This window comes from Thunnus thynnus, chromosome 12 (genome assembly GCF_963924715.1).
Source record: "Thunnus thynnus chromosome 12, fThuThy2.1, whole genome shotgun sequence".
Taxonomy (NCBI): domain Eukaryota; kingdom Metazoa; phylum Chordata; class Actinopteri; order Scombriformes; family Scombridae; genus Thunnus; species Thunnus thynnus.
This window is the reverse complement of record NC_089528.1, coordinates 21,926,253-21,952,356: the sequence shown is the minus strand read 5'-3', so window position 1 is coordinate 21,952,356 and position 26,104 is coordinate 21,926,253. Positions and strand designations below refer to the sequence as shown.

General features: G+C 38.6%; 1 protein-coding gene across 3 annotated transcripts in view; it reads left to right on the top strand.

The window, feature by feature from the left end:
- LOC137194440 (dynein axonemal heavy chain 8-like) overlaps positions 1-24,518 on the top strand; it is a 41,364-nt gene extending 16,846 nt beyond the window's left edge. For all 3 annotated transcript variants that reach the window (XM_067606337.1, XM_067606336.1, XM_067606335.1), the window contains exons 37-93: positions 2,140-2,293; positions 2,421-2,584; positions 2,997-3,099; positions 3,533-3,637; positions 3,889-4,050; positions 4,686-4,910; positions 5,015-5,187; positions 5,652-5,830; positions 5,957-6,144; positions 6,240-6,326; positions 6,419-6,526; positions 6,598-6,732; positions 6,827-6,988; positions 7,100-7,346; positions 7,757-7,998; positions 8,126-8,266; positions 8,368-8,599; positions 8,692-8,834; positions 8,940-9,074; positions 9,166-9,288; positions 9,378-9,591; positions 9,684-9,793; positions 9,882-10,045; positions 10,132-10,324; positions 10,407-10,529; positions 10,618-10,748; positions 11,074-11,227; positions 11,594-11,758; positions 13,281-13,507; positions 13,605-13,723; positions 13,834-13,937; positions 14,328-14,504; positions 14,594-14,761; positions 14,977-15,192; positions 15,506-15,643; positions 15,730-15,857; positions 16,062-16,233; positions 16,341-16,496; positions 16,605-16,760; positions 16,846-17,028; positions 17,296-17,401; positions 17,502-17,754; positions 19,528-19,718; positions 19,806-19,927; positions 20,020-20,135; positions 20,231-20,433; positions 20,541-20,614; positions 20,699-20,851; positions 20,949-21,104; positions 21,753-21,869; positions 21,948-22,049; positions 22,260-22,420; positions 22,515-22,671; positions 22,762-22,914; positions 23,215-23,404; positions 23,710-23,831; positions 24,005-24,518. In XM_067606337.1, coding sequence (XP_067462438.1) covers positions 2,140-2,293; positions 2,421-2,584; positions 2,997-3,099; positions 3,533-3,637; positions 3,889-4,050; positions 4,686-4,910; positions 5,015-5,187; positions 5,652-5,830; positions 5,957-6,144; positions 6,240-6,326; positions 6,419-6,526; positions 6,598-6,732; positions 6,827-6,988; positions 7,100-7,346; positions 7,757-7,998; positions 8,126-8,266; positions 8,368-8,599; positions 8,692-8,834; positions 8,940-9,074; positions 9,166-9,288; positions 9,378-9,591; positions 9,684-9,793; positions 9,882-10,045; positions 10,132-10,324; positions 10,407-10,529; positions 10,618-10,748; positions 11,074-11,227; positions 11,594-11,758; positions 13,281-13,507; positions 13,605-13,723; positions 13,834-13,937; positions 14,328-14,504; positions 14,594-14,761; positions 14,977-15,192; positions 15,506-15,643; positions 15,730-15,857; positions 16,062-16,233; positions 16,341-16,496; positions 16,605-16,760; positions 16,846-17,028; positions 17,296-17,401; positions 17,502-17,754; positions 19,528-19,718; positions 19,806-19,927; positions 20,020-20,135; positions 20,231-20,433; positions 20,541-20,614; positions 20,699-20,851; positions 20,949-21,104; positions 21,753-21,869; positions 21,948-22,049; positions 22,260-22,420; positions 22,515-22,671; positions 22,762-22,914; positions 23,215-23,404; positions 23,710-23,831; positions 24,005-24,292 — 9,070 coding nt within the window. In that variant the 3' untranslated portion in view covers positions 24,293-24,518. The remainder of the gene's footprint in view (positions 1-2,139; positions 2,294-2,420; positions 2,585-2,996; positions 3,100-3,532; positions 3,638-3,888; positions 4,051-4,685; positions 4,911-5,014; positions 5,188-5,651; positions 5,831-5,956; positions 6,145-6,239; positions 6,327-6,418; positions 6,527-6,597; positions 6,733-6,826; positions 6,989-7,099; positions 7,347-7,756; positions 7,999-8,125; positions 8,267-8,367; positions 8,600-8,691; positions 8,835-8,939; positions 9,075-9,165; positions 9,289-9,377; positions 9,592-9,683; positions 9,794-9,881; positions 10,046-10,131; positions 10,325-10,406; positions 10,530-10,617; positions 10,749-11,073; positions 11,228-11,593; positions 11,759-13,280; positions 13,508-13,604; positions 13,724-13,833; positions 13,938-14,327; positions 14,505-14,593; positions 14,762-14,976; positions 15,193-15,505; positions 15,644-15,729; positions 15,858-16,061; positions 16,234-16,340; positions 16,497-16,604; positions 16,761-16,845; positions 17,029-17,295; positions 17,402-17,501; positions 17,755-19,527; positions 19,719-19,805; positions 19,928-20,019; positions 20,136-20,230; positions 20,434-20,540; positions 20,615-20,698; positions 20,852-20,948; positions 21,105-21,752; positions 21,870-21,947; positions 22,050-22,259; positions 22,421-22,514; positions 22,672-22,761; positions 22,915-23,214; positions 23,405-23,709; positions 23,832-24,004) is intronic.
- Positions 24,519-26,104: the final 1,586 nt, after the last annotated feature.

The window sequence follows — 26,104 nt, the reverse complement described above, 5'->3', positions numbered from 1 at the left end:
TACTCAAGATTGACATGAGAATCAAAACATAATTTTTAAGGAAGATTTTTACAAATAATATCATCCACATGTATGTAATCCGATAACCCGGAGTTCATAAATACGTGTTTCCCACAATAACTTGTAGAATGTTGGATCTTTTCCTTGTTTATTAAACAGCTGTAGTCATTTCTCAGTAGCAGGAATGATACATATGTTTCATCTATGGTCACTGATTTGAGAGAGGGGCTATGCATCATTCACTCATGGATAGCACAGAAGAGGCAATTTCATTACTTATTTCAGTCTTCCGACACAACGAGAGGATCAATCAGGATCTATTGTAATTAATGTTGTGCGTTTGCTAAACATCAGACTGGAAAGCTGTTACTCACAGATTCCAAGTTTAACAATAAAACAATTTGAAGTAACAGTTGTCCTCAAGATGCGTCCTGAGCTCCATCAAATCTGTCTGGACATTTTTATTAAATAAAAGTTCACACTCAGTTTAGAGAATCTAATTATTTCTTCTGTCATGTCACAAGGATTGTTACAGTTAGTTTTCAGTTTGGTACTTGCTGTCAAGTCTCAAAATATTTGCAGTCAGTCAATTCTGTGCATGGATGTGTATCCATATGATCAGTGTGTAAAATACAGCTTTATTTTCATTCTACCATTGTCAGCATATTTTGATTGATGCATATTACAGACATGAACTCTTTTCTCTCTCTCACTCAGCTCTCACCCCCATTTCAGATGTTGCTGGTGTAAAGGGGATGAGAGGAGCTCATTTGATTAGTCATTACTGAAGCTTATCCTGACTCCACCTGCTGATTCTGTATTCCTCCCACTAATAATGTATTCAGTCTCTCCTCCACATTGAGCATGGCTGAGCCCAGTGCACTAATGCTGATGGTCAGGAGAACTGCAAAAATTTATAGTCACACCCACACACGCCATGTGCCAGAAATTAGGATTTGAATCTGTATGTATGCCCTATTTCAGGAAAATATGGCCTCGTACTCCCTATTTCAGGAAAATATGGCCTAGAAACTCAGGACTCTCGCATAATGTAGTGATCCTATAGGTTTATACTATGACCACCAGTTTCAATTATTTCAACTTTGTTTCTGAGAAATAACGTTTTCACTGATTGCATTCTTCCTCCTGAAATGCACCTTGGGAGTCGTAACTTCTATCCCAAAATCTTTACACAGTCTTGTACCTTTGACTTTTTACCAAGAACCAGATATTTTCTAATGCAGTTGTTAATATTTTGTACTGATGATTTAACTGGGAGAGTTTCATGCCAATCCAAGGTGTTGAAGGGCTCAAACTTTGAGTAACACAACATTCTCTATAGGATAAATACTTCCGGAACAAGCGGCGCCTGAAATAGCACTTCCTACTTTGCAGCTCTATTGAGAAAAATGGATGGAGGATGTAACTGATGATTCAAAGAGAAAGTCGACACATTGGTGCAAAAAAAATTTGAGGTCTGTTAAGTCATAGCATCCTTTCAGTCATGGTCTCATTAACTAGAACGTCTTCAAATCCCTTTTGTATTTATAAGTTCAATGTTGTCTGGACTGTTTTTCCCCCATCAGATAAATAAGAACTGATGTTTTGCATATGAACTGTTTTTATTTACAGGAATTTAAAGACAGAAATGAGACTTTTCAAATGCAGAGAAGGAGAAGAAACGATGAGTTTAAATGTGTTACTTAACCTTTATTAAATGTTTACACACCTAAAATTGGCAGCACCGGTATGCCAGCAGCACCAATATTTGTCACCATTGACTGTATATTTGTGGTGATTTGAACATCAGAGGTGAACTTTCTTTCTGTTTCAGAGACCTCAGCCTCTCTCTACCCCTGTTTCACCTACAGTTACTTTTAAAGGGGATGAGAGGAACTTATGTGATTAGTCATTAATGAAGCAGGCTAGGACTCCACCTGCTGATTCTGCATTCCTCCTACTGATAATGTATTCAGCCTCTCTTCCACATTGTGCCCATCTGCATTGGAATTGCAAAAATGTGCTGGTCACATCCATGTGTGCTTAGTCGCATTTGCATCTGCACCCTAATCCAGGAAAATGAAGCCCAATGTTTTGTACTGTCTTAAGGACTTTGTGACCATTGCTGTCTCTTTATAGGTATAGTGCCTACTACAAAGCAGAGATCCAGGATTGGGTCTCCAAGCTTTCAACATCATCTGACGTCATTGAACAGTGGGTTATTGTGCAAAACCTGTGGATCTATTTGGAGGCTGTGTTTGTTGGGGGTGACATTGCCAAAGACCTGCCACAGGTAAAGTTTATGCTTTTTATCTTTTTATTCTGAAAATTAAAATGTTGAGAGATTGAGATTAACTGCAGTATAGAGATACAGCATAATCCTAATTTCTTTGTAAAATACTTGATTTTTCCCAATGAAGGAAGCAAAACGTTTCCAGAATATTGACAAGTCCTGGATTACGATCATGCAGCGAGCCCAAAAGGTACCAAATGTGGTGGAGTGCTGCGTGGGAGATCCAATTCTGGGACAGCTCCTCCCAGATCTTCAAAAACAGCTGGAATTCTGTCAAAAGTCTCTTGCAGGGTAAAGCTTTGCCAAAGACAAAACAGATAAAAAATGAAACAGAGGGAGACATTACATTTGTCTATGATAGTTCATGCAACTGTTTGTTCCTCTGTCAATATCTGCAATTATACTGCATAACCAAGCAGTTATTTTGAAACAGACTTGTTTCCTGCAAAGTTGGTTTAACAAAATCACTCGTATTTAATGATTAGTATTTATTTCTAATTGATTTGCATTTTAATGTTTTCCATTCAAGTGTTTTCATTAGACTTTTTTCACCTATTTTTTGTTACTCCCACTCTGTTTTGTCAGTGTCTTGAATCACAAAGAAAACTTTGTAATTAATGACATACTGTAAGTTATACAGTAGCTATTGTACAATGGCTGGAGGTGATATGTACACTGGATATGATGTTATCTAACTCAACAGGTACCTCGAGAAAAAAAGACTCCTGTTCCCACGATTCTTCTTTGTGTCTGATCCAGCCCTCTTGGAGATCCTAGGACAAGCAAGTGATTCTCACACAATTCAGGTTAGCCCATTTATTGTATTCATTTATATATAATATAAAAAAGTGATGTGGTTAACCATAAACGGTCAATCACATAGATATGAAAGCACTTATGTAGACAAGAAAAAAATGTAAGTACCTTTGCTAAGGTTATGTTTTCATTCCCATTTATACATCTAGTAGTTATCATAATATCTTGAATACATGTCAAGAGATTTCAGTGTAATTTGGAGTAGAATGACCATGGGCCAAGCAAGAAAATGTGGGATGTAATTTGGGGAATTTTTAAAGGATTTCTTAACATTGTGAAAAAAGGAGTTTTAGCTTTTCTTGTATTGTGTATTGCATTTCCTGTAAATTTACTTAACTGTCATTTATATTGACTTATTGATTGCTTGAGTTTGTGATGAAAAAAAATTGTAAAACTAATTTTAGGTGCAATTTATTTCTTTAGTCACATCTCCTTGGAGTGTTTGACAATGTCAATGAAGCAGAGTTTCACACAACAGAATATGACAAGATTATGGCTGTTATGTCACAAGAAGGAGAGAAACTACCGGTATGTAATGTTAATTGTATTTACAGATCATAACTGTAATGTGGAATTGTGTGATAAATTTTAGTTAAGTAAAATTATGCAAGAATTGATAGCAAAAGGTACTTATGTATAAAATGTAAAATTGTGAAGAATAAGGATGTTGAATTGTTGATTTTTTGTATTAATCTTTTTTTTTTTTAACTTAATGTACTTGCTCTCCAGCACTGTTCACAGTATAGAATAAAATAGTAAATGTGTGTTTGTGGTTCCAGCTGGACAGTCCTGTCATGGCACAGGGACCAGTGGAGCTCTGGCTCGGAGTGCTGTTGTTGCAACAGCAGGCTTCATTGCACTCCGTTATTAAATCTTCAGATCTAGAGATCAATGATGAAGACTTTGATCTTCTCTCTTTCCTCGACAAGTTCCAAGCACAGGTCAGTATGGCGAGTGTGTGCCAGAAAAGAAAAAAGACTAAATACCCAAATACCTTTGTATTAGATTTTAGGTCAACAGTAGGCTTGTACACTGTATTATTATAATAGATATGCTCCATTGCTATGAACTATGACAAGAACTGTCCACCCTCTTACCACAACTCCCTGTAGATGCTTCCACAACAGAGGTTTGAAACACTGTACTCTATAAGCTTAGAATATCATCATTGCACATTTTAGAAAGAAAAGAAAATTTCAGATCAAACTGTCCGGAATGATGGCCTCAGCATGAAATGACTACAAATTTAATCATGACTTTATTTTCACCAATTTACCTTTCTCTGTGATGATACTTTTTATATTCTTGGATGTACTTTGTGTCAAAAGTTTGTAAAAATAACAAAGATCAATAACCTTGTAGTGTTGAAATATGAAAAGAGAGGGGGGTTTTTTTGGTACAGTTCCAGTCAGAAGTTTGGACACACCTTCCTATTCCCTTGAATGAGAAAGTGTGTCCAAACTTTTGACTGGTACTGTACATGATAGAACTGCAATTAATGTATATTAGCCAATACTTTCAGGCTATATACAGGCAGTTCACCTTTAAATGCATTGTTTTGCTCTTACTCTCTTAGGTGGGCTTGCTGGGAATCCAAATGCTTTGGACAAGAGATTCAGAAGAGGCTCTACAAAATGCTGAAGATGACAGGGAGATCATGCCTCTTACCAAAAAGAAATTCTTAAATCTGCTCAGCGTTCTCATTAAACAAACAACCTATGACCTGAGCAAGTTTGACAGAGTCAAGTATGAGACGCTTGTCACAATCCATGTGCACCAAAGTGATATATTTAATGACCTAGTAGGTTCTTTGAAAAATCTTACTTCTATCATGGATCTTTTGATATTATAGACTAATGGTTATTTGTGTAACACATTCAGATTGATGTCCTACTTTCTCCTCAGGTAAAAAAGCGAATCAAGTCTGTCACTGACTTTGAATGGCTAAAGCAGAGCAGATTTTACTTCAAAGAAGACCTGGATAAGGTCATTGTGTCCATTACTAATGTCGACTTCATTTATCAGAATGAGTTCCTAGGCTGTACCGACCGTTTGGTCATCACCCCTCTGACTGACAGGCAAGAAAAGAGGAATATAAATTACTTAAAGGCATACTATGCAGGATTTTCCTTAAAGTGTAAAGACTCATACAAAAATAATCCCTCTCAATCATCACTTATGATGATCCCCCTGCCTGTATTTTCTTATTATTTTGCTGTGTTCGGGATGTTTCTGGGCGTCAACCTTTACAAGGGAACCACTGTGAAACAATCAGAAAATAACATTTTATTTATCTGATTCACTGTTTTTCTCATTACTGCCATTCACTCTCTAGTACTTGACCATTGCTTTTCTTTCTCTCTTCCTCTCTCTCACGCTCGTGCTCTCAGCTCGCTTGGGGGAGGAGGGGACAACTCTGAATGTTGTGTTTACAAACAGCAACGGACAAATCCATGCATAGTATGCCTTTTATAATTGAATTTATTTTTCATATAGGGTTTAATTTTCAAGTTCAGTCAGAGAATTGCTTTTCTATCTGCAGGTGTTACATCACACTAGCACAAGCTCTGGGCATGAGCATGGGAGGAGCCCCTGCAGGGCCAGCCGGCACTGGAAAGACTGAAACCACTAAGGACATGGGTCGCTGCCTTGGCAAGTATGTGGTGGTCTTCAACTGCTCAGACCAGATGGACTTCAGAGGACTTGGCAGGATATACAAAGGTATCCCAAGCAATAAAATTATTCATCTAGCAGTGTGGTGTACTATTTTAGGTATCATATGTTGTAGTTTTGTCTATTTTTTTGTTTGTTTGTTTGTTTGTTTGTTTGTTTGTTTGTTTGTTTCAGGCCTTGCACAATCAGGGTCCTGGGGCTGCTTTGATGAGTTCAACAGAATTGACCTGCCAGTGCTGTCTGTCGCTGCTCAGCAGATCTACATTGTCTTGCAAGCACGCAAGAAGCTTAAAAGCACTTTCATCTTTACCGATGGAGACTGTGTGGACCTGAATCCAGAGTTCGGCCTGTTTATCACTATGGTAGAATGCACAAATCTTATAAATCTTATAATAAACATTTCAAAGAAGGGTAGAGAACATCAAATATATTCCAACATGTTGGCATTCCATCCTAGAACCCTGGATATGCAGGTCGTCAGGAACTTCCTGAAAACTTAAAAGTGCAATTCAGGACAGTGTCTATGATGGTGCCAGACCGGCAGGTAGGTCAAAGCTAGTATTATTCAAGAGTAAATTGCTTCCTTTTAGCTGTAGTCCTAACTGACAATCACTTCCCCACTGTTGTTTTTGGCAGATCATCATGAGAGTCAAACTGGCCAGTTGTGGATTCAATGAAAATGTTATCTTGGCCCAGAAATTTTTTGTCCTTTATAAACTGTGTGAAGAACAACTCACAAAACAGGTGAGAAGCTTATGGCCAGTGCCTAATTCATAAAGTGAATGATTATTGACACAACCTCTACTCTTTACCAGGTCCACTATGACTTTGGCCTAAGGAACATCCTATCTGTATTGAGAACACTAGGGGCCAGTAAGAGAGCCCGACCCGATGACTCAGAGTCCAGCACTGTTATGAGAGTGCTGCGTGACATGAATCTTTCTAAACTGGTATGAGAGGAACTCTACTGACAAACAGGGATAATATATTTTATATTTTACTGTGTAGACAGACACTTTATGTGGATCTTTTTATTTGTTTCAGGTGGATGAGGATGAGCCTCTCTTTCTTAGTCTGATCAATGACCTTTTCCCTGGTATCCAGCTGGATGGGAGCACATATGTTGAACTTCAAGCTGCTGTAGCTCATCAAGTTGAGCTTGCTGGTATTGTCAACCACCCCCCATGGAACCTTAAGTTAGTCCAGGTACCTCAAAACCTGTTCATCCACACGTTTTACTCCTGTTGTTGTCTTGTGTTTTACCAAGTTATAATTTGGAAAATACCACTCTAACTGTTATGTTACTGTTACCACCAGCTTTATGAGGCTTCACGTGTACGCCACGGCCTGATGACTCTGGGCCCAAGTGGAGCTGGGAAGACCACAGTCATCAACATCCTCATGCGAGCTATGACTGAATGTGGAACCCCACACAGAGAGTTGCGCATGAACCCAAAGGCCATCACTGCACCGCAGATGTTCGGCCGCCTAGATGCAGCCACCAATGATTGGACAGATGGTATTTTTTCCACTCTGTGGAGGAGGACGCTAAAAGCCAAGAAAGGTTTGTGACACAAGGTTTAGTGTACATTTAAATAATATGTCTGAATTTATGTCATATATTGCCTTTAGAATTTTTTTACACTACTCATTGTATTATTTAATTAATTATTGCTTGAACTTAAAGAGCTTTACAGTTTACCTCTGATTCACACACACCCACCTACACACACTAGGTATGTAGTGCTGGTCTGACCATCTAGAGCCATTTCAGTGTCTTCAGGTTCAGGGTCTTGCTCAAGGACACTTTAACATGTAGATATGAGGCGCTGAGGATTGAACCTCCAACCCTGCTATTGGTGGATGAATTGCACTTGCTCCTGAGCCACAGCTACCCAGCCAAGTGAAGTGTAGAAGAGAGAGTTTTAGAATTTAATAATTGAATTTTAATGGCTTATGATGGATGCCCTGCAGGAGAGTTCATATGGATTGTGCTGGATGGTCCTGTGGATGCCATATGGATTGAGAACCTCAACTCTGTGCTGGATGATAACAAAACACTGACTCTGGCTAATGGTGATCGCATCACGATGTCTCCATCATGCAAGCTGGTGTTTGAGGTGCACAACATGGATAATGCCTCCCCTGCTACTGTATCCCGGGTGGGTATGGTCTTCATGAGCTCTTCAGCTCTCAGCTGGAGGCCCATACTGCAGGTACAGTTGTCATCAGTCATCCATCAGTCATCAGTCATCAGTCATCAGCGGAGAGAGTCTTTGTAGATAGAAACAATGCTTCTCTTACAATTGAGTGCTTAGGTTGAATACAGGCTTTATGTTTTAGGGATGGGCTAACAAGCGCAATGCAGAAGAAGCAAGCAGCATTATGGATTTATATGACAAGATATTTGAGGATGCTTACTTGTTTATGAAGCAGAACCTTAAACCCAAAATGGAGCTTTTGGAGTGCAACTACATAATGCAGGTATGTACCAAGAAGAAATTTCTATGTTGGACAGGAATAGGATAATGCTCTAAACTTTTTTTCTGGAAACATGGAATAATCTGATTATGATCTGCCCTTAGTCTGTGAATCTGCTGGAGGGCCTCATCCCAACCAAGGAGACAGGGGGCTTAGTTGGTAGCAAACACCTAGAGTGCCTCTTTGTCTTCTGTCTAATGTGGAGTCTGGGAGCCCTTTTGGAGTTGGAGGATCGTGATAAACTGGAGGCTTATATCAGAGCACATGACAGCAACATTGATGTGCCTCAAACACAACCAGGAGAGACTATGTTTGAATACATGGTCAACTCAAATGGTACATCCATTTCATACATTTAATGCCACCTCTTTTTTATCTAGTTTTTAAGTGAGGTATAACAACTGTATGTATGGTAATTTCTGTTTCAGGTGAGTGGTGTCATTGGAATCACCATGTGGGGGAGTATGTCTATCCAACAGACCATGTGCCAGACTATGCCTCCATCCTTGTGCCAAATGTGGATAACACAAGAACATCTTTCTTGTTGGAAACCATTGCCAAACAACGCAAGGTGATCTTGTCCCTTTTTAATAGATGTGTTTTTCATTTAAAAAGTAATTACTTATTTTTGTTTAGGGTATATCTGTGAAAGATTTGATATATTTTATTTGTATAGGCTGTATTGCTTATTGGTGAACAAGGGACAGCCAAGACAGTGATGATAAAAAGCCACACAAAAAAGTATGATCCTGAAACAGACCTTTCCAAGTCTCTGAACTTCTCTTCTGCGACAGAGCCCATGATGTTTCAGGTAGAATATTTCTCATGTTCTGTATGATTGTCGTTGTAAAGTTTTAAAATAGGGTTTTGTTTGCAAAAGCAATGTTTATTTTTCATTACAGCGAACAGTGGAGAGTTACATTGAGAAACGAATTGGCAGTACCTATGGGCCCCCAGGGGGACGCAGGATGACTGTCTTCATTGATGATGTAAACATGCCTATTGTCAATGAATGGGGAGATCAGGTGCTTATATAGCAGGTTTTGTTATATATTTACTATTTCATGTTCAGTCAATTCAGTTAGAGTAACTACCGTATGTGACTGTCCAACAGATTACCAATGAGATAGTCCGGCAGATGATGGAAATGAGTGGCATGTATAATTTGGACAAACCAGGAGACTTCACCACTATTGTGGATGTACAGATACTGGCTGCCATGATTCATCCTGGTGGTGGGAGAAACGACATCCCACAAAGACTGAAGAGACAGTTTACTGTCTTCAATTGTACTCTGCCATCTAACACCTCCATTGATAAGATCTTTGGTACCTGTCCCTAAAATGACATTTTTTTCTGCTTACTATATATCAGTTTGAATGAAACACTTCGATTATTTTCTCATGCTCTCTTTCTACAGGTATAATTGGCTGTGGATATTTCGATACTTGCAGGAATTTCAAGCCTGAGATATCAGATATGGTGAAGTGTCTTGTGTCTGCTGGGAGGATTTTATGGCAATGGACAAAGGTAATCACTTGAAAAATAATGTGAAATTGATTTAAGTGATAGATTTATTAATGAAGACATGATTTGATTGTATGATTTCACATTAAAGGCAAAAATGCTTCCCACACCATCCAAGTTCCACTACATCTTCAATTTGAGAGACTTGTCCAGGATCTGGCAAGGAATGCTAAATGTCAAGGCTGATGAGTGTGATGATATCCCCACTCTCCTGGCTCTTTTCAAGAGTGAATGTACGAGGGTGATTGCTGATAGGTATGGTGAAGTTCTTACATACAGCAAATCCCCTTTCAAATACAACAAAATGGCAAGAAGGCAAACCGAAATGTATTTTTCTATAGGTTTATTTGTTCTGAGGACAGAGAATGGTTTGAGAAGAATGTATCTCGTGTGATCCAAGAGCATGTTGACCCCGACCTTGTACCAGAACTTCATCCTGAGCCATACTTTGTCGACTTCCTGCGAGATGCCCCTGAGCCCACCGGAGAAGAGGATGATGATGCCTGTTTTGATGCCCCCAAAATTTATGAATTGGTATGACCTTGGTATTTAGGCCATTTAATGATATTTGTACTGATTATGTCACCATCATCTGAGCAAAGTAACATTCTTCCAGGTGCCAAATTTTGAGTTCTTATCAGAAAAGCTAATGATGTATCAGACCCAGCACAACGAGGTCATCAGAGGCTCCAGCCTAGATTTAGTTTTCTTCACAGATGCCATGACTCATCTTGTCAAGGTCAGCTTAGAAGCCAATCTAACAGATACATATCCTGTAGTGAAGGCTACAGATAATTCTGATTTATTTGACATTTGCCTCCCTATAGATCTCACGTATCATTCGAACGGACAATGGAAATGCCCTGCTTGTGGGAGTGGGAGGATCAGGGAAACAGAGCCTGACTCGCCTGGCCTCATACATAGCTGGATACAACATCTTCCAGATCACATTGACAAGGTAAAAAGAGAAAAAATAAAAAACTGTTCTCAGCATTAGTGAGGAAACTTGGTAGAGGGAAGCTATGCAGCAACAAGATGAGGTGATAAATAAAATGAAAATTCAATAATAGTTAGTCATTTATTTTGTTTTAAAATGTTTGTAGAAATGCAATATTGTAAAATGTTTGTCAAGAAGCAATTGAATAAGTATTCCATGAAACCTTGTTGGTATTTTAGATCCAGTTTTCCAAAATTGTGTTTTCTTATTGATCCTTATTGTTTTGCTGCATTCACACTTTGAAGGATACTTGTTTCTTACACTGCTGTGTTTGTCTTTCCATCAGAACATACAACGTAAGTAATTTCATGGATGACCTGAAAGTGTTGTATAAAACAGCTGGGGCTGAAGGCAAAGGCATTACCTTCATCTTTACTGACAATGAAATCAAAGATGAGGCCTTCCTTGAGTACCTCAACAATGTTCTTTCTTCTGGAGAGGTGAGGACTTCACTTTGAGGGTAAAAAGCACTGATGTCTGTGAACCCCCAATTCATGATCACCCAAACAAGCTTGGTCTATATTTAGACAATGTAGTTGAGGACTTTCCTATTTATATCATTGAAACAATAAACCATGTTATGATTATATTATGATTATGAAAAAAAGGTAAAAAATAAAATTAACAATTTTGGTTTACTGAATAATTACAAGTTAAATCCAAATTTTGTTAAGCCGATAAGAAAAATTTAAAAGCAGTCATTGCCTAATAAATGATCAAACTTATAATATTTACTATAAATCTAATAGATCTCAAAGTAATGCTTTGGCTGGTCCTAATGACTTCACTGTGAATTAACTGCGCAGGTCTCCAACCTTTTTGCAAAAGATGAGATCCAAGAGATCACCCAGAACCTGATCTCTGTGATGAAAAAGGAGTTACCTCGTGTTCCACCAACATTTGACAACCTTTATGACTACTTCATATCACGGTCCAGAAAGAATCTGCATGTAGTTCTGTGTTTCTCACCGGTAGGTTAAAACTCAGTACATCCATTATGAGAAGCCAGTAACCCATAGATCAGGTGCTTAAAAACTGTATCTTTGTACATTTATTCTGGATCTTTTTGTTTAAATTGTCAGCTGCGGTAATTTCATTATTATTTCAGTATTTGTTCTGTTGCATTGCATGCTTAAAAGAAGCAAAGTAGAACTGGTATATTACACATGCACTTACGAAGCTACTCCTGTATAAGTGAATGTTTTTGGTTAGATTACATTGTATCTATAATGGCTCCACACTTACTTTTATTTTCAGTGGCAGTTGTGCCCCTGAGTTGAAAAAAGGGGTACAGACAAAGATTTAGGGGCACTGTAATTCTCAGGGAATGCATCTCTAACGCATTTCTTTTTTTAAAACCTGCAGTGCAGAACTTTTACATATAAATAAACATCCTTTACATTCAAGCTCTTGCCAAATGACTTCACACAATGTTGATTAAGCTTATCACCGCCAGTTCTCTCTGTATTTCACAGTATACTGGAGATTTAATCTGAAATACAGGATGTAGTTGAGACCTAACAAAGGACAGGAATGCATTGTGCTTCATTAATGCATCCTTTTTTTAAACTACTTAGAGACTGCTTATTCTTTTGAGGCATTGCAATCATGTTTGGGGTTTGAATCCAGTATCGAATCTGCTTACTAAATCTGACTTCAGTACTGAAGCTACTTGTCAAATCTGAATCAATTCAAATCCATTTAGGTTTAGTGTTCAACTTTTGAAGAAACTAAAGTTAGAAATAACTACAACTCAAAAGATTCACCTAAAATCTGTAAGCTGAGAGGACAGAAACAGTTTTGATTGGCAGCCTTATTAATGTTCACAACCTGCAACTACAACTTGATAATAAGAGAAAATAGAACTAAATTCATCACAAAAGGCATTTTTGTGCTGAAGGCGCTCAGTATACATAGATGAGATGAATGTTCATAGCAACAGAAGACATTAAATGTTGATTATATATGTATGCAGTACATTGAAATAACAGTAACCTATTGACTTTGGCACACCTTTTTTTTCCACAAGCAACTCTCTACAAATACTGAATGTCTACTAATTGTTAAGCTGCTTAATTGTTGATATGATACTGCATGAATGAAATTCTAACTGAGAGAATGCAACACCTGAAATTGACATGATGTGATCAACTAGACCATTTTAACTATTTTACTAAAGAAGAGTATTTGCGGGAACCACAAAAACACAAATAATCTTTGGCTGAGTACAGACACCAGCTGCAGAGAGCACACAAACCCAACATTAGCTAAGTTTCATTATGTTCTGTCATCAAGTTATTTACACAATCAATGATAATTAGCGACAGCTGATATGACCTGCTGTCCCCAACGTTTGTCATCTTAACCAGCAAAAGCAACTGTCATCTGAATACATTGCCAATCCAGGTGTCATAATCTAGTCACTCACACCAGAGCGTCCAAATAATTTTTTACATTTGCACACTGTAGAGCCTTTTCTACTGTCCTTGACAGGTGGGACAGAAGTTTCGCTCCCGATCTCTGAAATTTCCAGGGTTGATATCTGGGTGCACAATGGACTGGTTCACCCCTTGGCCCAATGAGGCTCTGGTGGCTGTGTCCAACTATTTCTTGTCAGAGTTTCCCATGGTTTGCTCTACTAATGTGAAAGCTGCCGTGGTGACCACCATGGGTACATATCATGACAAAGTGTCCAACACTTGTGAAAGCTACTTTGAAAGGTATAAAACACAGAGCATATCTATATTGACATTGTAACATTGTATTTATTTATATCCAGATATACAACTTCAAGTTGTATGCTGTTTTATCTTTCAGGTTCCGAAGAAGAACTCATGTCACCCCTAAATCCTACCTCTCTTTTGTAAACGGTTACAAAGCACTGTATGCTGAAAAACATAACTACATCAACACACTTGCAGAGCGTATGAATGTCGGTAAGGAAGTTCAGCAGCAAAGCTAAGATATACTATGAAGATGATTTTTTGGGACAGCTTTGCAAGGTCTACTTAGGGAAAGGATTTTATAAGATGTTACTGATTTCCAGGATTGGACAAACTGATGGAGGCTAGTAAGTCTGTGGCTCAACTATCAAAGGACCTTGAAATCAAGGAAAAAGAGCTGGCTATAGCATCTGTCAAAGCTGACAAGGTAAATAATAATATAGACTACATCTTCCCATGACCCTGCAAAAGATGCACAGTTATAGATAATGGATAGATCATGTGCAACTTCTCTAAAATCTGAAAAAGTGACATAAAAAAACAAACAAAGGTTGTGGCAAGTATGACACATCTTATATAGAGTAAGTTCATTAATTGGGTAAAGGGAGTATTGGCTTTTCCATTAAATATTTTTAATTATAGTAAATAATATATCTGTAGTATATATTATAGTAATAGTAAATATCTGTCCCAGGTTTTGTAAAAGAAAAAAGAAAAACAACTTGTTAACTGGAAAACTGGATAACAGGTCAACAGTTTACGGACATTTATATGATACCTAGTATTACGTGAGACATTTCTTGTTGCAATCACAAAGGTGGTGGCAGAGGTGACAGTCAGTGCAGAGGCTGCTACCATTGTCAAGAATGAAGTCCAGATTGTGAAGGATAAAGCCCAGAAAATTGTGGACGAAATTGGAGTAGAGAAAGCTATTGCAGAAGAAAAACTGGAGGCTGCAAAACCAGCTTTAGAAGAGGCGAAAGCTGCACTGAATGTGAGATTTATGTGACTTTTTGCGTTGAGCATATTTGTATTTACACTATGTGTGTAGTATAGGACTTGATATACTTTGAAATTCTACAGACCATCAAGCCTGCTGACGTTGCCACTGTGAGAAAACTGGCAAAGCCTCCACATCTGATCATGAGGATTATGGACTGTTGCCTGCTTTTATTCCAAAAGAAGTTAGACTCTATCTCTATTGATCCGGAAAGGCAATGTCTTAAACCATCATGGTCAGAAGCACTGAAGGTAGCAAATATCCTTTTTTATTAAATTTCTATAGTTACACCTCACAACCTGCACATTGTAAGTGCTTTATGTGAACCTAAATTAATGTTTTCTGTGTGTATGGTCCAGTTTGCATGTTCCATAGTGTAAATAATAATAATAATACCACATAATATTCAACTTTGTGAAGTTACTCATGGCTCCCCTTTGTCCGTCTGTCTTTGTCTACTCTATAGCTCATGAGCGGTGCTGGTTTCATGACCTCCCTCCAGCAGTTCCCAAAGGACAAAATAAATGAGGAAACTGTAGAACTTCTGCAGGTCTACTTTGACATGGAGGATTACACAATGGAAAATGCAAAGAAAGTGTGTGGTAATGTAGCTGGTCTGCTTGCATGGACCTGTGCTATGGCCACATTCTTTGGCATAAACAAAGAGGTGCTACCACTAAAGGTAAAATTCATTATTTGCTGATGTACATAATGTAATAATACTCATCACATATACAGTGACACATTTTCAGTTATTTTAGTTCTGTAATCTAGTATGTTAGTTATGAAAGGAAACAAAAGCTGATGAGAATTTTAAGCATGTTTGAGTGTGATCTCACCCATTTTATAGTTTTTAGGATAGAAATTACAGCTTTAAGATCATAATCAATTTTATACCTTGCATTATATGTTGCAAATGATATGATAATTATAAAAATCTTTTCTATGCTGTACCCTAAGTTTTGTGAACATCAATGTCCTTTATCTGTGACTAGGCTAACCTGGCAGTTCAAGAAAGCAGGCTGAGAGTGGCTAATAATGAGCTAAACGGTGCTCAGGCTCAGCTGGCCGAGAAGCAAGCCGAGTTTGACAAAGTGAAGGCCAAATGTGATGCTGCTATGAAAGAGAAACAGGTGTGGTTCAACCTTATAAAACATTGCATTTACTTTAAGCTAGAAATTGAAATTTGGAGTCACCTAAAAGATCATGTTTTTTTCAGGACTTGCTGGATGATGCTGAGATGTGTAGGAATAAAATGCAGGCTGCATCTGCACTTATTGATGGACTTAGTGGAGAAAAAGTGCGCTGGATTGAGCAAAGCAAAGAATTTAAATCACAGATCAACAGGTAGGTTACAAAGGAAAGAGAATCTAGTTGTTGAAAACTAATATTTCAGGAACCCATACAATGTTGGGGACATTTATTATTATTATCATTAAGTTTGGCTTTTTCAGGAGAGATCTACATTTTTTTGTATTTATTTGTATTATATTTATCCTGAATGTCTGAAAGACTTTAAATGATGCCATTTGCCTCTGTTATCCTTGGCAGACTCGTGGGTGATGTGCTACAGCTCACTGGCTTCCTTTCTTACTGTGGGCCATTCAACCAAAATTTCCGTGATATGTTGTTGAAGGACATCTGGGAGGCAGAACTAAGAAGCCATAAAATCCCTTTCACAGAAAATCTTAATCTAATTTCTGCCCTAGTGGACCCTCCCACTGTAAGAACAACACAAACTTGCTGAAAAAAACCCTCACTTCTACAGTAGCTGCACAAGATTGTATTCATGTGATGAAACATATTCACACCTCTGTTTATCTGTTTAAGATAAGTGAGTGGAACCTTCAAGGACTGCCAGGAGATGACTTATCAGTGCAGAACGGTATCATTGTCACAAAAGCAACAAGATATCCCCTCCTCATTGATCCCCAGACTCAAGGAAAGGCTTGGATTAAGGAAAAAGAAAAGGCCAATGCACTCCAAGTACAACACCTAAGTGAAATGCAATTGAGTTGTGCCACCCCCCCCCCCCAAATTAGCTGTTGGTACAGTAACGCATAAAATGGAAGTAATGTGTCATCTCGCTTTCAGGTCACATCACTCAACCACAAGTTCTTTCGCACTCATTTGGAAGACTGTCTTTCTTTGGGACGCCCACTGCTTATTGAAGATGTAGCTGAGGAGTTGGACCCTGCACTTGACAATGTCCTTGAGAAAAACTTCATTAAATCTGGGAGGAGTTTCAAGGTAATCAAATGTAATATCAGCTTGTAATTGATGATACAATTGTAAAATATGTCCTCTTTTAAATTCTTGGAGTTTTCTTGTGTAGGTTAAAGTGGGAGACAAGGAGGTGAATGTGATGGATGGATTCCAGCTCTATATAACTACCAAACTGCCTAATCCAGCATACTCGCCAGAAGTCAGTGCGAAGACATCCATCATTGATTTCACTGTAAACATGAAGGGCCTGGAAAACCAGCTACTTGGTCGAGTCATCCTCACAGAGAAACATGTCAGTGTCTATTTTTTGGATTGTACATAACAGATTTTTCTCACATGGGTCTTTATCAATTCAAAATAATATTACATAATGGTTGGATGAATGGTTAAAACACCAACAGTGTGTCGGTTTGGGTTTGACTGGCTCGATCACATAAATGTCCTCTCTTCTATCACTGTGTTATTATGGTATTAAGCATGTAATATTGATCCTGTCTGAGGCTGCATGTGGATTTTAGATCCACTGATAAGTTGTGACTTATTTTAATGCTTTTTACAGGAACTAGAGGCAGAGAGACTTAAGCTAATTGAGGACGTGACTGCCAATAAGAGAAAGATGCAGGAGTTGGAGGACAACCTGCTGTACAAACTTAGCAGCACAAAAGGTACATCGGTCATTGTTGTAGGTTCATGCCAGTTTCTTGGAAACCTGTGATATAATATATTTGTGAAAACTAAAAAGTGTTTCTGTTTGTGTAATTGAAGGTTCCTTGGTTGATGATGACTCCATGATTGGCATTTTGAGTGTAACTAAGCAAACTGCTGCTGAAGTTAGTGCAAAGCTCAGTGTTGCAGCAGATGCAGAGTTGAAGATTAATGTAGCTCAAGCAGAATATCGACCTGTTGCCTCCCGAGGTAGCATCCTTTACTTCCTCATCACAGAGATGAGCATGGTCAATGTCATGTACCAGACCTCACTGGGTCAGTTCCTCAAAATCTTCGACCTGTCACTAGCAAGGTATGATCTAATTTAAACCAGTTTAAGAAATATTTTTGAATAATCTTGTTGCTTGTTTGAGCATGGAACAGCATTTCTACTATGACCCTACATGTCATACTAGGTTACTCAGTAACTACAGTTGATTTAGAAAGTATTCAGACACCTTCACTTTTTTAGAAATGTTTGCAAATTTACTAAAAAGGAAAAACTGAAATATCACATTGACATAAGTATTCAGACCCTTTACTCAGTACTTAGTTGAAGCACCTTTGGCAGCGATTACAGCCTCGAGTCTTCTTGGATATGACGCGACAAGCTTCGCACACATGGATTTGGGGATTTTCGGCCATTCTTCTCTGCAGATCCTCTTAAGCTCTGTCAGGCTGGATGGGGACCATCGGTGGACAGCCATTTTCAGGTCTCTCCAGAGATGTTTGATTGGGTTCAAGTCAGGACTCTGACGGGGCCCCTCAGTGACATTCACAGAGTTGACCCTAAGCCACTCCTGCATTGTCTTGGCTGTGTGCTTAGGGTCATTGTCCTGTTGGAAGGTGAACCTTTGGCCCAGTCTGAGGTCCAGGTTTTCATTAAAGGGTAAGAATAACCCCTGCCTGTCCTGTCTCGTAATACCACTTTGTACCTCAAGAGGTGATACTGAGTCACTGTAGCATCCAGTTTGCCCTTGGGGGATATGTTGCCCCCAAGTGTGGAGTATGAATTCGACAGGTGACAAATTTTTACATATTGCACCTTTAGGGATATCTCTGTACTTCCATTCAGCTTTCCCTCAACCCTGACTAGTCTCCCAGTCCCTGCCCCAGACCCCTGAAAAGCACCCCTTATTTCTCACAGTCTGAGAGTCCTTCAGGTGCTTTTTTGCAAACTCCAAGCAGGCTTTCCTGTGTCTTTCACCACGGCAAGGCTTCTGTCTGGCCACTCTGCCCTAAAGCCAGTGGAGTGTTGCAGTGAGGGTTGACTTTCTCGAAGTTTCTCCCATCCCCACAGAGGATCTCTGGAGCTCAGACAGAGTGACCATCAGGTTCTTGGTCACCTCTCTTGCCCTTCTCCCCCGAATGCTCAGTTTGGCCGGGCAGCCAGCTCTAGGAAGAGTCCTGGTTGTTCCAAACTTCCTCCATTTAAGAATTATGGAGGCCGCTGTGCTCTTGGGAACTGTCAATGTAGCAGAATTTTTTTTGTAGCCTTCCACCGAGCTGTGCCTCGACACAATCCTGTCTCTGAGCTCTGATATGCATTGTCAGCTGTGAGACCTTAATATAGACAGGTGTGTGCCTTTCCAAATCATGTCCAATCAATTTAATTTACCACAGGTGGACTCCAATTAAGGTGTAGAAACATCTCAAAGATGATCTAGAGAAATGGAAGACACCTGAACTAAATGTCAAGTGTCAAAGCAAAGGGTCTGAATACTTACGTCAATGTGATATTTCAGTTTTTCCTTTTTAATACATTTGCAAAAAAATCTGTTTTTGCTTTGTAATTATGGGTTATTGAGTGTAGATGTGGGGTAAAATGAATGTAAACAATTTTAGCATAAGGCTGCAATATAACAAAATGTGAAAAAGTGAAGGGGTCTGAATACTTTTTGAATACACTGTACCTTGTGAAACCTGCCTAAAAATTTAAACTAAACCAAAAAAGATGACAATTTAAACACAACCTTCATTTTTACCAAATAATGGCCTTGGAGGAGGATATCCTTGTTGCACACTGTTCATACATTAAATCTTTCCTGTGTTTACTATTGCTACTATCATGAATATGTTTTCACAGATCTGAGAAGTCCTCAAAAACTCAGAAGCGAATTGCAAACATCATTGAACATCTGACTTATGAAGTGTTCAGATACACAGTTAGAGGCTTGTATGAAAACCATAAGTTCATCTTCACCCTTTTGCTGGCCCTCAAGATTGACTTACAGAATAACAGAATAGAGCATAACAAATTTCAGATTCTTATCAAAGGTAAGATGATCATCACTAACAAGAAAAGTTAATCTACCTTTTTCTATAGTGTATTTTAACATGTTGACATCTTATATATACATATAGGTGGCGCAGCTCTGGACCTGAAGACATGTCCCTCAAAGCCATTCAGTTGGATCCTTGATATGGTATGGCTTAACTTGGTGGAACTCAGCAAATTGCAACAGTTCTCTAACATTATAAACCAGGTGAGCTAAAGCTCTATGGATTATATCATATCTTCATCTGATTTATTCATAAATGTGTCTTTAAAAAGTGTTGCTATTTACATATTTTGTAGGTGTCTCAAAATGGAAAGGCCTGGAAAGCATGGCTAAATGCTGATGCTCCAGAGGAATGTGTCATCCCAGATGGATACAACGCCCTTGATGTCTTCAACAAACTTTTGCTAATAAGGTTGAGCCCTGCTGCCAGTCACATTGCTCACTGCATGTGTTCAAATACACAATATAACATTTCATTCAATCATCCTACAATCCATTTTTTTACAGGTCTTGGTGTCCTGATCGTACCTTGTCTCAGGCCAGAAAGTATGTGGGAGAATCCATGGGCATGAAGTTTGCGGAGCCAGTCATTTTGAACCTTCACAGCACATGGGAGGAGAGTGACCCTCGCACCCCACTAATTTGCTTCCTTTCCATGGGCTCAGATCCCACTGAACAAATTGAAGGACTTGCAAAGAAACTTGAACTTGGTGAGCATTACTCCTGTATTAATATTCCATTGTTTTAAGTGTCTCATCTTAACCCTGACAATTGCTTACTTTGTGTCATGTTCTCACTATATTGTTGTGTCTTACAGAATGCAGAGCTATATCCATGGGGCAAGGGCAGGAGGTGCATGCAAGGAAGCTCGTTCAGATGTCAATGGCACAAGTGTGTATTCTGAGTTGATCAAGTATTACATTGATGGCTGACTACTTGACCTGATCTGTGGGATCTGTGTCTGGATATACGTAGGGAGGCTGGGTCCTTCTGCAGAACTGCCACCTGGGTCTGGAGTTTATGGATGAACTGCTAGAAACAATCTCTACAGCAGAGACCATGCATGATACTTTCAGGGTGTGGATTACCACGGAACCACACAATCTATTCTCCATCACACTCCTACAGGTGACACCTAACCTCTATAAATACTGTGATGAATTTATAAACATGTACAGTACATGAACAAGCTTCAAGCAAACATTTTTCATCTCTTCACCTCCAGTCATCTATCAAGTTTACCAACGATCCACCCCAAGGTGTGCGTGCTGGCTTGAAACGAACATTTGCAGGAATTTCACAGATCCAGTTGGAAGTCAGCAACCTGCCCACCTGGAAGCCTTTGCTGTACAGTGTGGCCTTTCTCCACACTGCTGTGCAGGTAATGATCACTGATGAGGAAAGGGAGCTTTATTTAGAGGAGCCAGTGACAAAATATTTAGACCTTGGCAGAGTTCAAACTAGAAGCACAGAAGGATCAAAAGAATTCATTTGATTTTTTTTAATTATATATATAGGATTTAAGAAACCAATTGTATACAAATTAACTTCCTAAATCCTATTTCTACTATATATAATATAATGTGTGTTGTATTACTTGCCATTTTATTATAATTCTGACCAAGGTGTGGCTAAACTTGGTGGAACTCACAAGTCACTAACATTATAAATGCAACACCATTTTCTCAATAAATCTTGCCCAGAATGTTTTGTATGATTATCTGATATATTTCTCTGGTGTTCATCACTTGTTATGATGATGAAATACTTCTGATAGCCTATCATGATTTGAGCCATTAATGTTTTAAAAAGGCAAAGTGCGCTTTACTGTTCACACACTTCAGGTTCACACTTCATCCATGATTGAACAACATAATGTCAAATCTGCTCATCTTTTTCAGTTTGTTCTCTCTAAGACAGCGAGAGAAGACAGGTCTTCATAATCACAAAGTCTTTTTCTTTAGTGTTAACTCATGCTCAGTGGCTTGATTCAATATGTGATAAATTGTTTTATTGCTTCCTTTTTGAGGAACGGCGCAAATTTGGACCATTGGGTTGGAACATACCTTATGAATTCAACTCTGCTGATTTCACTGCAAGTGTTGAATTTGTTGAGAGACACCTGGATGATTGTGGTCCCAAGAAGGTGAGGATTCAGAGGTCTAATTTTTAAGAATTTCTTATCATCTTTCCTCACTTACCACCTTTTGCTTTTTCCTCACAGGATGTCTCATGGGTAACTGTGCGTTACATGCTAGCCGAAGTTCAGTATGGAGGAAGGGTCACAGATGACTATGACAAACGCCTACTGAAGTGTTTTGCTCGAGTAATAATCTAATTTTTTCCTAATCTGGAATTTCTTGTAGATTACATATAGGAAACAATACAATATAATGTAAAGCAATGCAATTCAACAGCACCATTAACAACTGAATGTACTGGATAATACCAAAATACTAAAAACATATTTTTAAAAGGACAATTATTTCTCTTTGATCCAGTATTTTATTTAACTATTTAACATTTTTAATTGCAGGTGTGGTTTAGTAAAAAGATGTTTGATCCATCATTTTGCTTCTACACGGGCTACAAAATTCCAGTGTGTAAGACAGTAGAGGAGTATATGGAATATATCCAGAGCTTGCCTACTATAGATTCACCCCAAGCGTTGGGGCTGCATCCTAATGCTGACATCACGTAAGCTGATATTATGCTTAATCTCTCAAGTACTGTTTATAATGTATGATATTGCTAAAATCACACATTGTGCTTGGTGTTCAATGTTGACCAGATACCAGACGAACACATCTGCTGAAGTGCTCGATACAATCACAAATATCCAGCCCAAAGAAAGTGGAGGGGGGTCAGGAGCGACTCGGGAGTCCATTGTTTACAGCATGGCAGAGGATATGTTGGACAAACTGCCCCCTAATTATGTGCCACATGAGGTCCGTTTGTTTGGTCTATAGGGTTTTAGTCACCAACCTTTGCACTGACTATAATCTAAAAACTAAACTATGCAACTTTGATGGATTAAGGTCAGAGCACGACTGTTGAAGATGGGTGCTCTGAACCCAATGAACATCTTCCTACGTCAGGAAGTGGATCGAATGCAAAGGATCATCGGTGTAGTGCGCACTAGTCTGACTGACCTGAAGCTGGCAATTGATGGCACTATCATAATGAGTGAGGTCAGATCACTGAGTCATCCCTTTGATCACTCTTAAACACCCGCGCTTCACCATTAGTTTCTTAAAATACTAACTTCAGTACATGTTTGTAATTCAGTTCTAACATGTTTTGACAATTAATATTCACTGAATATGTGCATATTATAATACTGAAACATTTTATTTTGAAAATAATACAAAACAAAGTGCAAAAATTATTTGTATTCCTGAATATACGGTCATCAAACTATCTTTCAAAAAAAAGTTTTTTTGTGAGGGTTCAAAGTGCTGTGAAACTACTGATCTGTACTTTACTCCCAGAACCTCCGTGATGCCCTGGACAATATTTTTGATGCCCGTGTGCCAAACCTGTGGAGGAAAATCTCTTGGGAGTCATCCACACTTGGCTTTTGGTTCACTGAGCTTCTGGAGAGAAACAAACAGTTCCACTGCTGGGTGTTTGAAGGAAGGCCCAAAACCTTTTGGATGACAGGTTTCTTCAACCCACAGGGTGAGTAACAAACTTTTGTAGAATATGGCAATTTTTAAAATTGTCTTCCACCAATAAACAGATTAAAGACTAGACTAGTTGTATAAATGCTCATCTTAAGTCACTGTGGTTTTATGCTTAAAGGAAAATAAATGAATTCCAACAGATTCATACTGACTGATTGATGCATATTGAGTTTGTCGGTGGTAAGATGACCTAAAATGAAGACCCCAAGCAAATGTCAACATCGGCTGAGGTTGAATTGATATCATATTACAATACTGATATCAATTTATAACTATCTTTGTCCTGGCTGATGATTGCAGGTTTTCTAACAGCTATGAGACAAGAAGTAACAAGGGCAAACAAAGGCTGGGCCCTGGACACAGTCACCCTGCACAACAAAGTACTGAAGCAGGCAAGAGAGGAGATAACAGCTGCCCCTACGGTGAGTCAGAAAGCACGCAAATATTAGCAGAACACCAGCTTATAATAATACATAAATCTCAAATTCAGCTAACACTTATAGTCTTGATAAATTTAGACAGACATTTTTTCACAAACAAGTAATGTTTATTCTTTTATGAAATACACTTTTCACTGACTGCCTTTCCTCAACAGGAGGGAGTTTATGTTTATGGTCTGTACCTGGACGGTGCCGGCTGGGACAGGAAGAACATTCATCTCATCGAGTCCTCACCCAAAGTGCTGTTCACACCCCTGCCTGTCATCCACATGTTTGCCATCAACTCCACTGCCCCCGTGGATCCTAAGCTTTATGTCTGCCCCATTTACAAGAAACCAAGGCGCACAGACTTGAATTACATCACAGCAGTGGTGTTGCCTACCACCCAGGCACCAGACCACTGGATCTTGCGTGGTGTTGCCCTGCTTTGCGACATCGCATGAGGGATAGCTGCATGTCATTGTTCATGTGTAATACTGCTTAAAGGGAAAATTTTAAAAAAATCACGTCAGATACCTGTAAAGATATGTTATTATTATTTAAGATATGTTATTAATTATATTGTTATATTTCATTGTTAAGATTTACTATTAAACAAAGGGTATGATTTAACATTTAGAGTGGACTGTCTACTAGTTGACAAATCATTAAAGTTGTACAAAGTGATAAGGTTTTCATTGTACCATTCTTGCATCTAATTCAGTGTGCCAGTCAGTATGTTGGCCAGGTTTTGTGAATGGCCTCTCAAATGTTGCAATTAAATTATATTTTAATTAAATAACTGATCACAAAGTCTAAATGCTGTCATTAAGTCTACTCAAACCAGTAATATCATAACCTGGTAAATTCCTCTTTAGTTCTTTCCCTTCTGACATAAAACGCTTGACAGTGAAATTCTGGAGGAATCTCACCAATCAAGTAGGGCTACAGGTAAATGATACTAGTGTACATCCTCTCTTATAAATTACAGATATTCCAAGCATTAGTAGTTATAAGTACTCATAGTTCAATTTATGTGCATATAAAGTATCCAATCATTAACTTTCACAAAAGTCTTTACACCTGCTCACCATTGTGGTTCAAAAATTGATCCTGAAAACAACATGAAAAAAACTTACTGTGTAAAATTATTTAGCAGTCTAAATAACTCTCCATGTCTGTTCTGTACACACAGGACCTGAAACAACTTTTAACAGTATGGACAGATCACATCTACTGATGATAGGCGGTCAAGTCGGCCACAAACACATTTTTGTTGCCTTCCCATCCTGTCAGTCCCAGCAAGTATAATGGAACAAGGTAAGAGTCTCCTATTTGATCTTCTTGCTTTTTTTGTAAAATGAATGAGATGTTGATGCAGACACATTTTGTATACAGGATGAGAGTAGAGATAAAGCCAGATACCTCCAACACCTCAGAAGACGAAGCACCAGACCACACAGGCCAACACTCACACCAGTACTGAAATGCAAGCAACTCTTGTTGTAGAGAGGCCAAGAGAAGGGAATCATGACAATGCAAGATAATACTGATTGAAACTTTACAGTTCTCAACACCCAATTTCATCCTATACAGTTATTTAGAAAGAATTGTAGTTCTGACCCATGAAAAATAATGAGAGAGGTGTTCTTATGTGCACAAACCAATGCGTCACTTGCTTGTTGTGCCTGAGGATTAAAAGAAGTACAGTACTTATCCAATATTGGCAACGATTAAGTACAAATATGTGTGGAACATACTGAACATACACATGGTCATTTCTATACTAACCCATTCCACTGTAATAAACTGGATTCAAACTGAACACAACAATTACTTTCCAGTTAGTATGGTTTAGAACGATATACATTTTTTTGCAAACAAGCTATACAGTTCCTCATTTTGAAACCCCGATTCTGGAAAATACTGTTATAGACAAAGGCAGTAAAGCCGGTTGATTGTCTATATTGAAGACAAACCTTATGTTGCCAGTTTGGTTTCCCCTCAGTTACAATTAGCACTTGCTAATATGGTTTCTACAGGTCAGCATTATGGTCAGTTGGGCATTTATCAGTTATGGCTAAAATTAGTTATTAGTTAGTGAATGTTAGTCAATGCAATGAATGAAAAATTAAGTCATTAACGTGTGTGGGTGTATGCTATGCACATGTGTGTCTGTAAGGTGAAGAAGGGGTTGCTGTTTGAGTGACATGTCCTTTTCCTAAAAGTGAACACTGGGACGAAGACGAGCAACTGGCGCCAGCCTTCAAATCCCC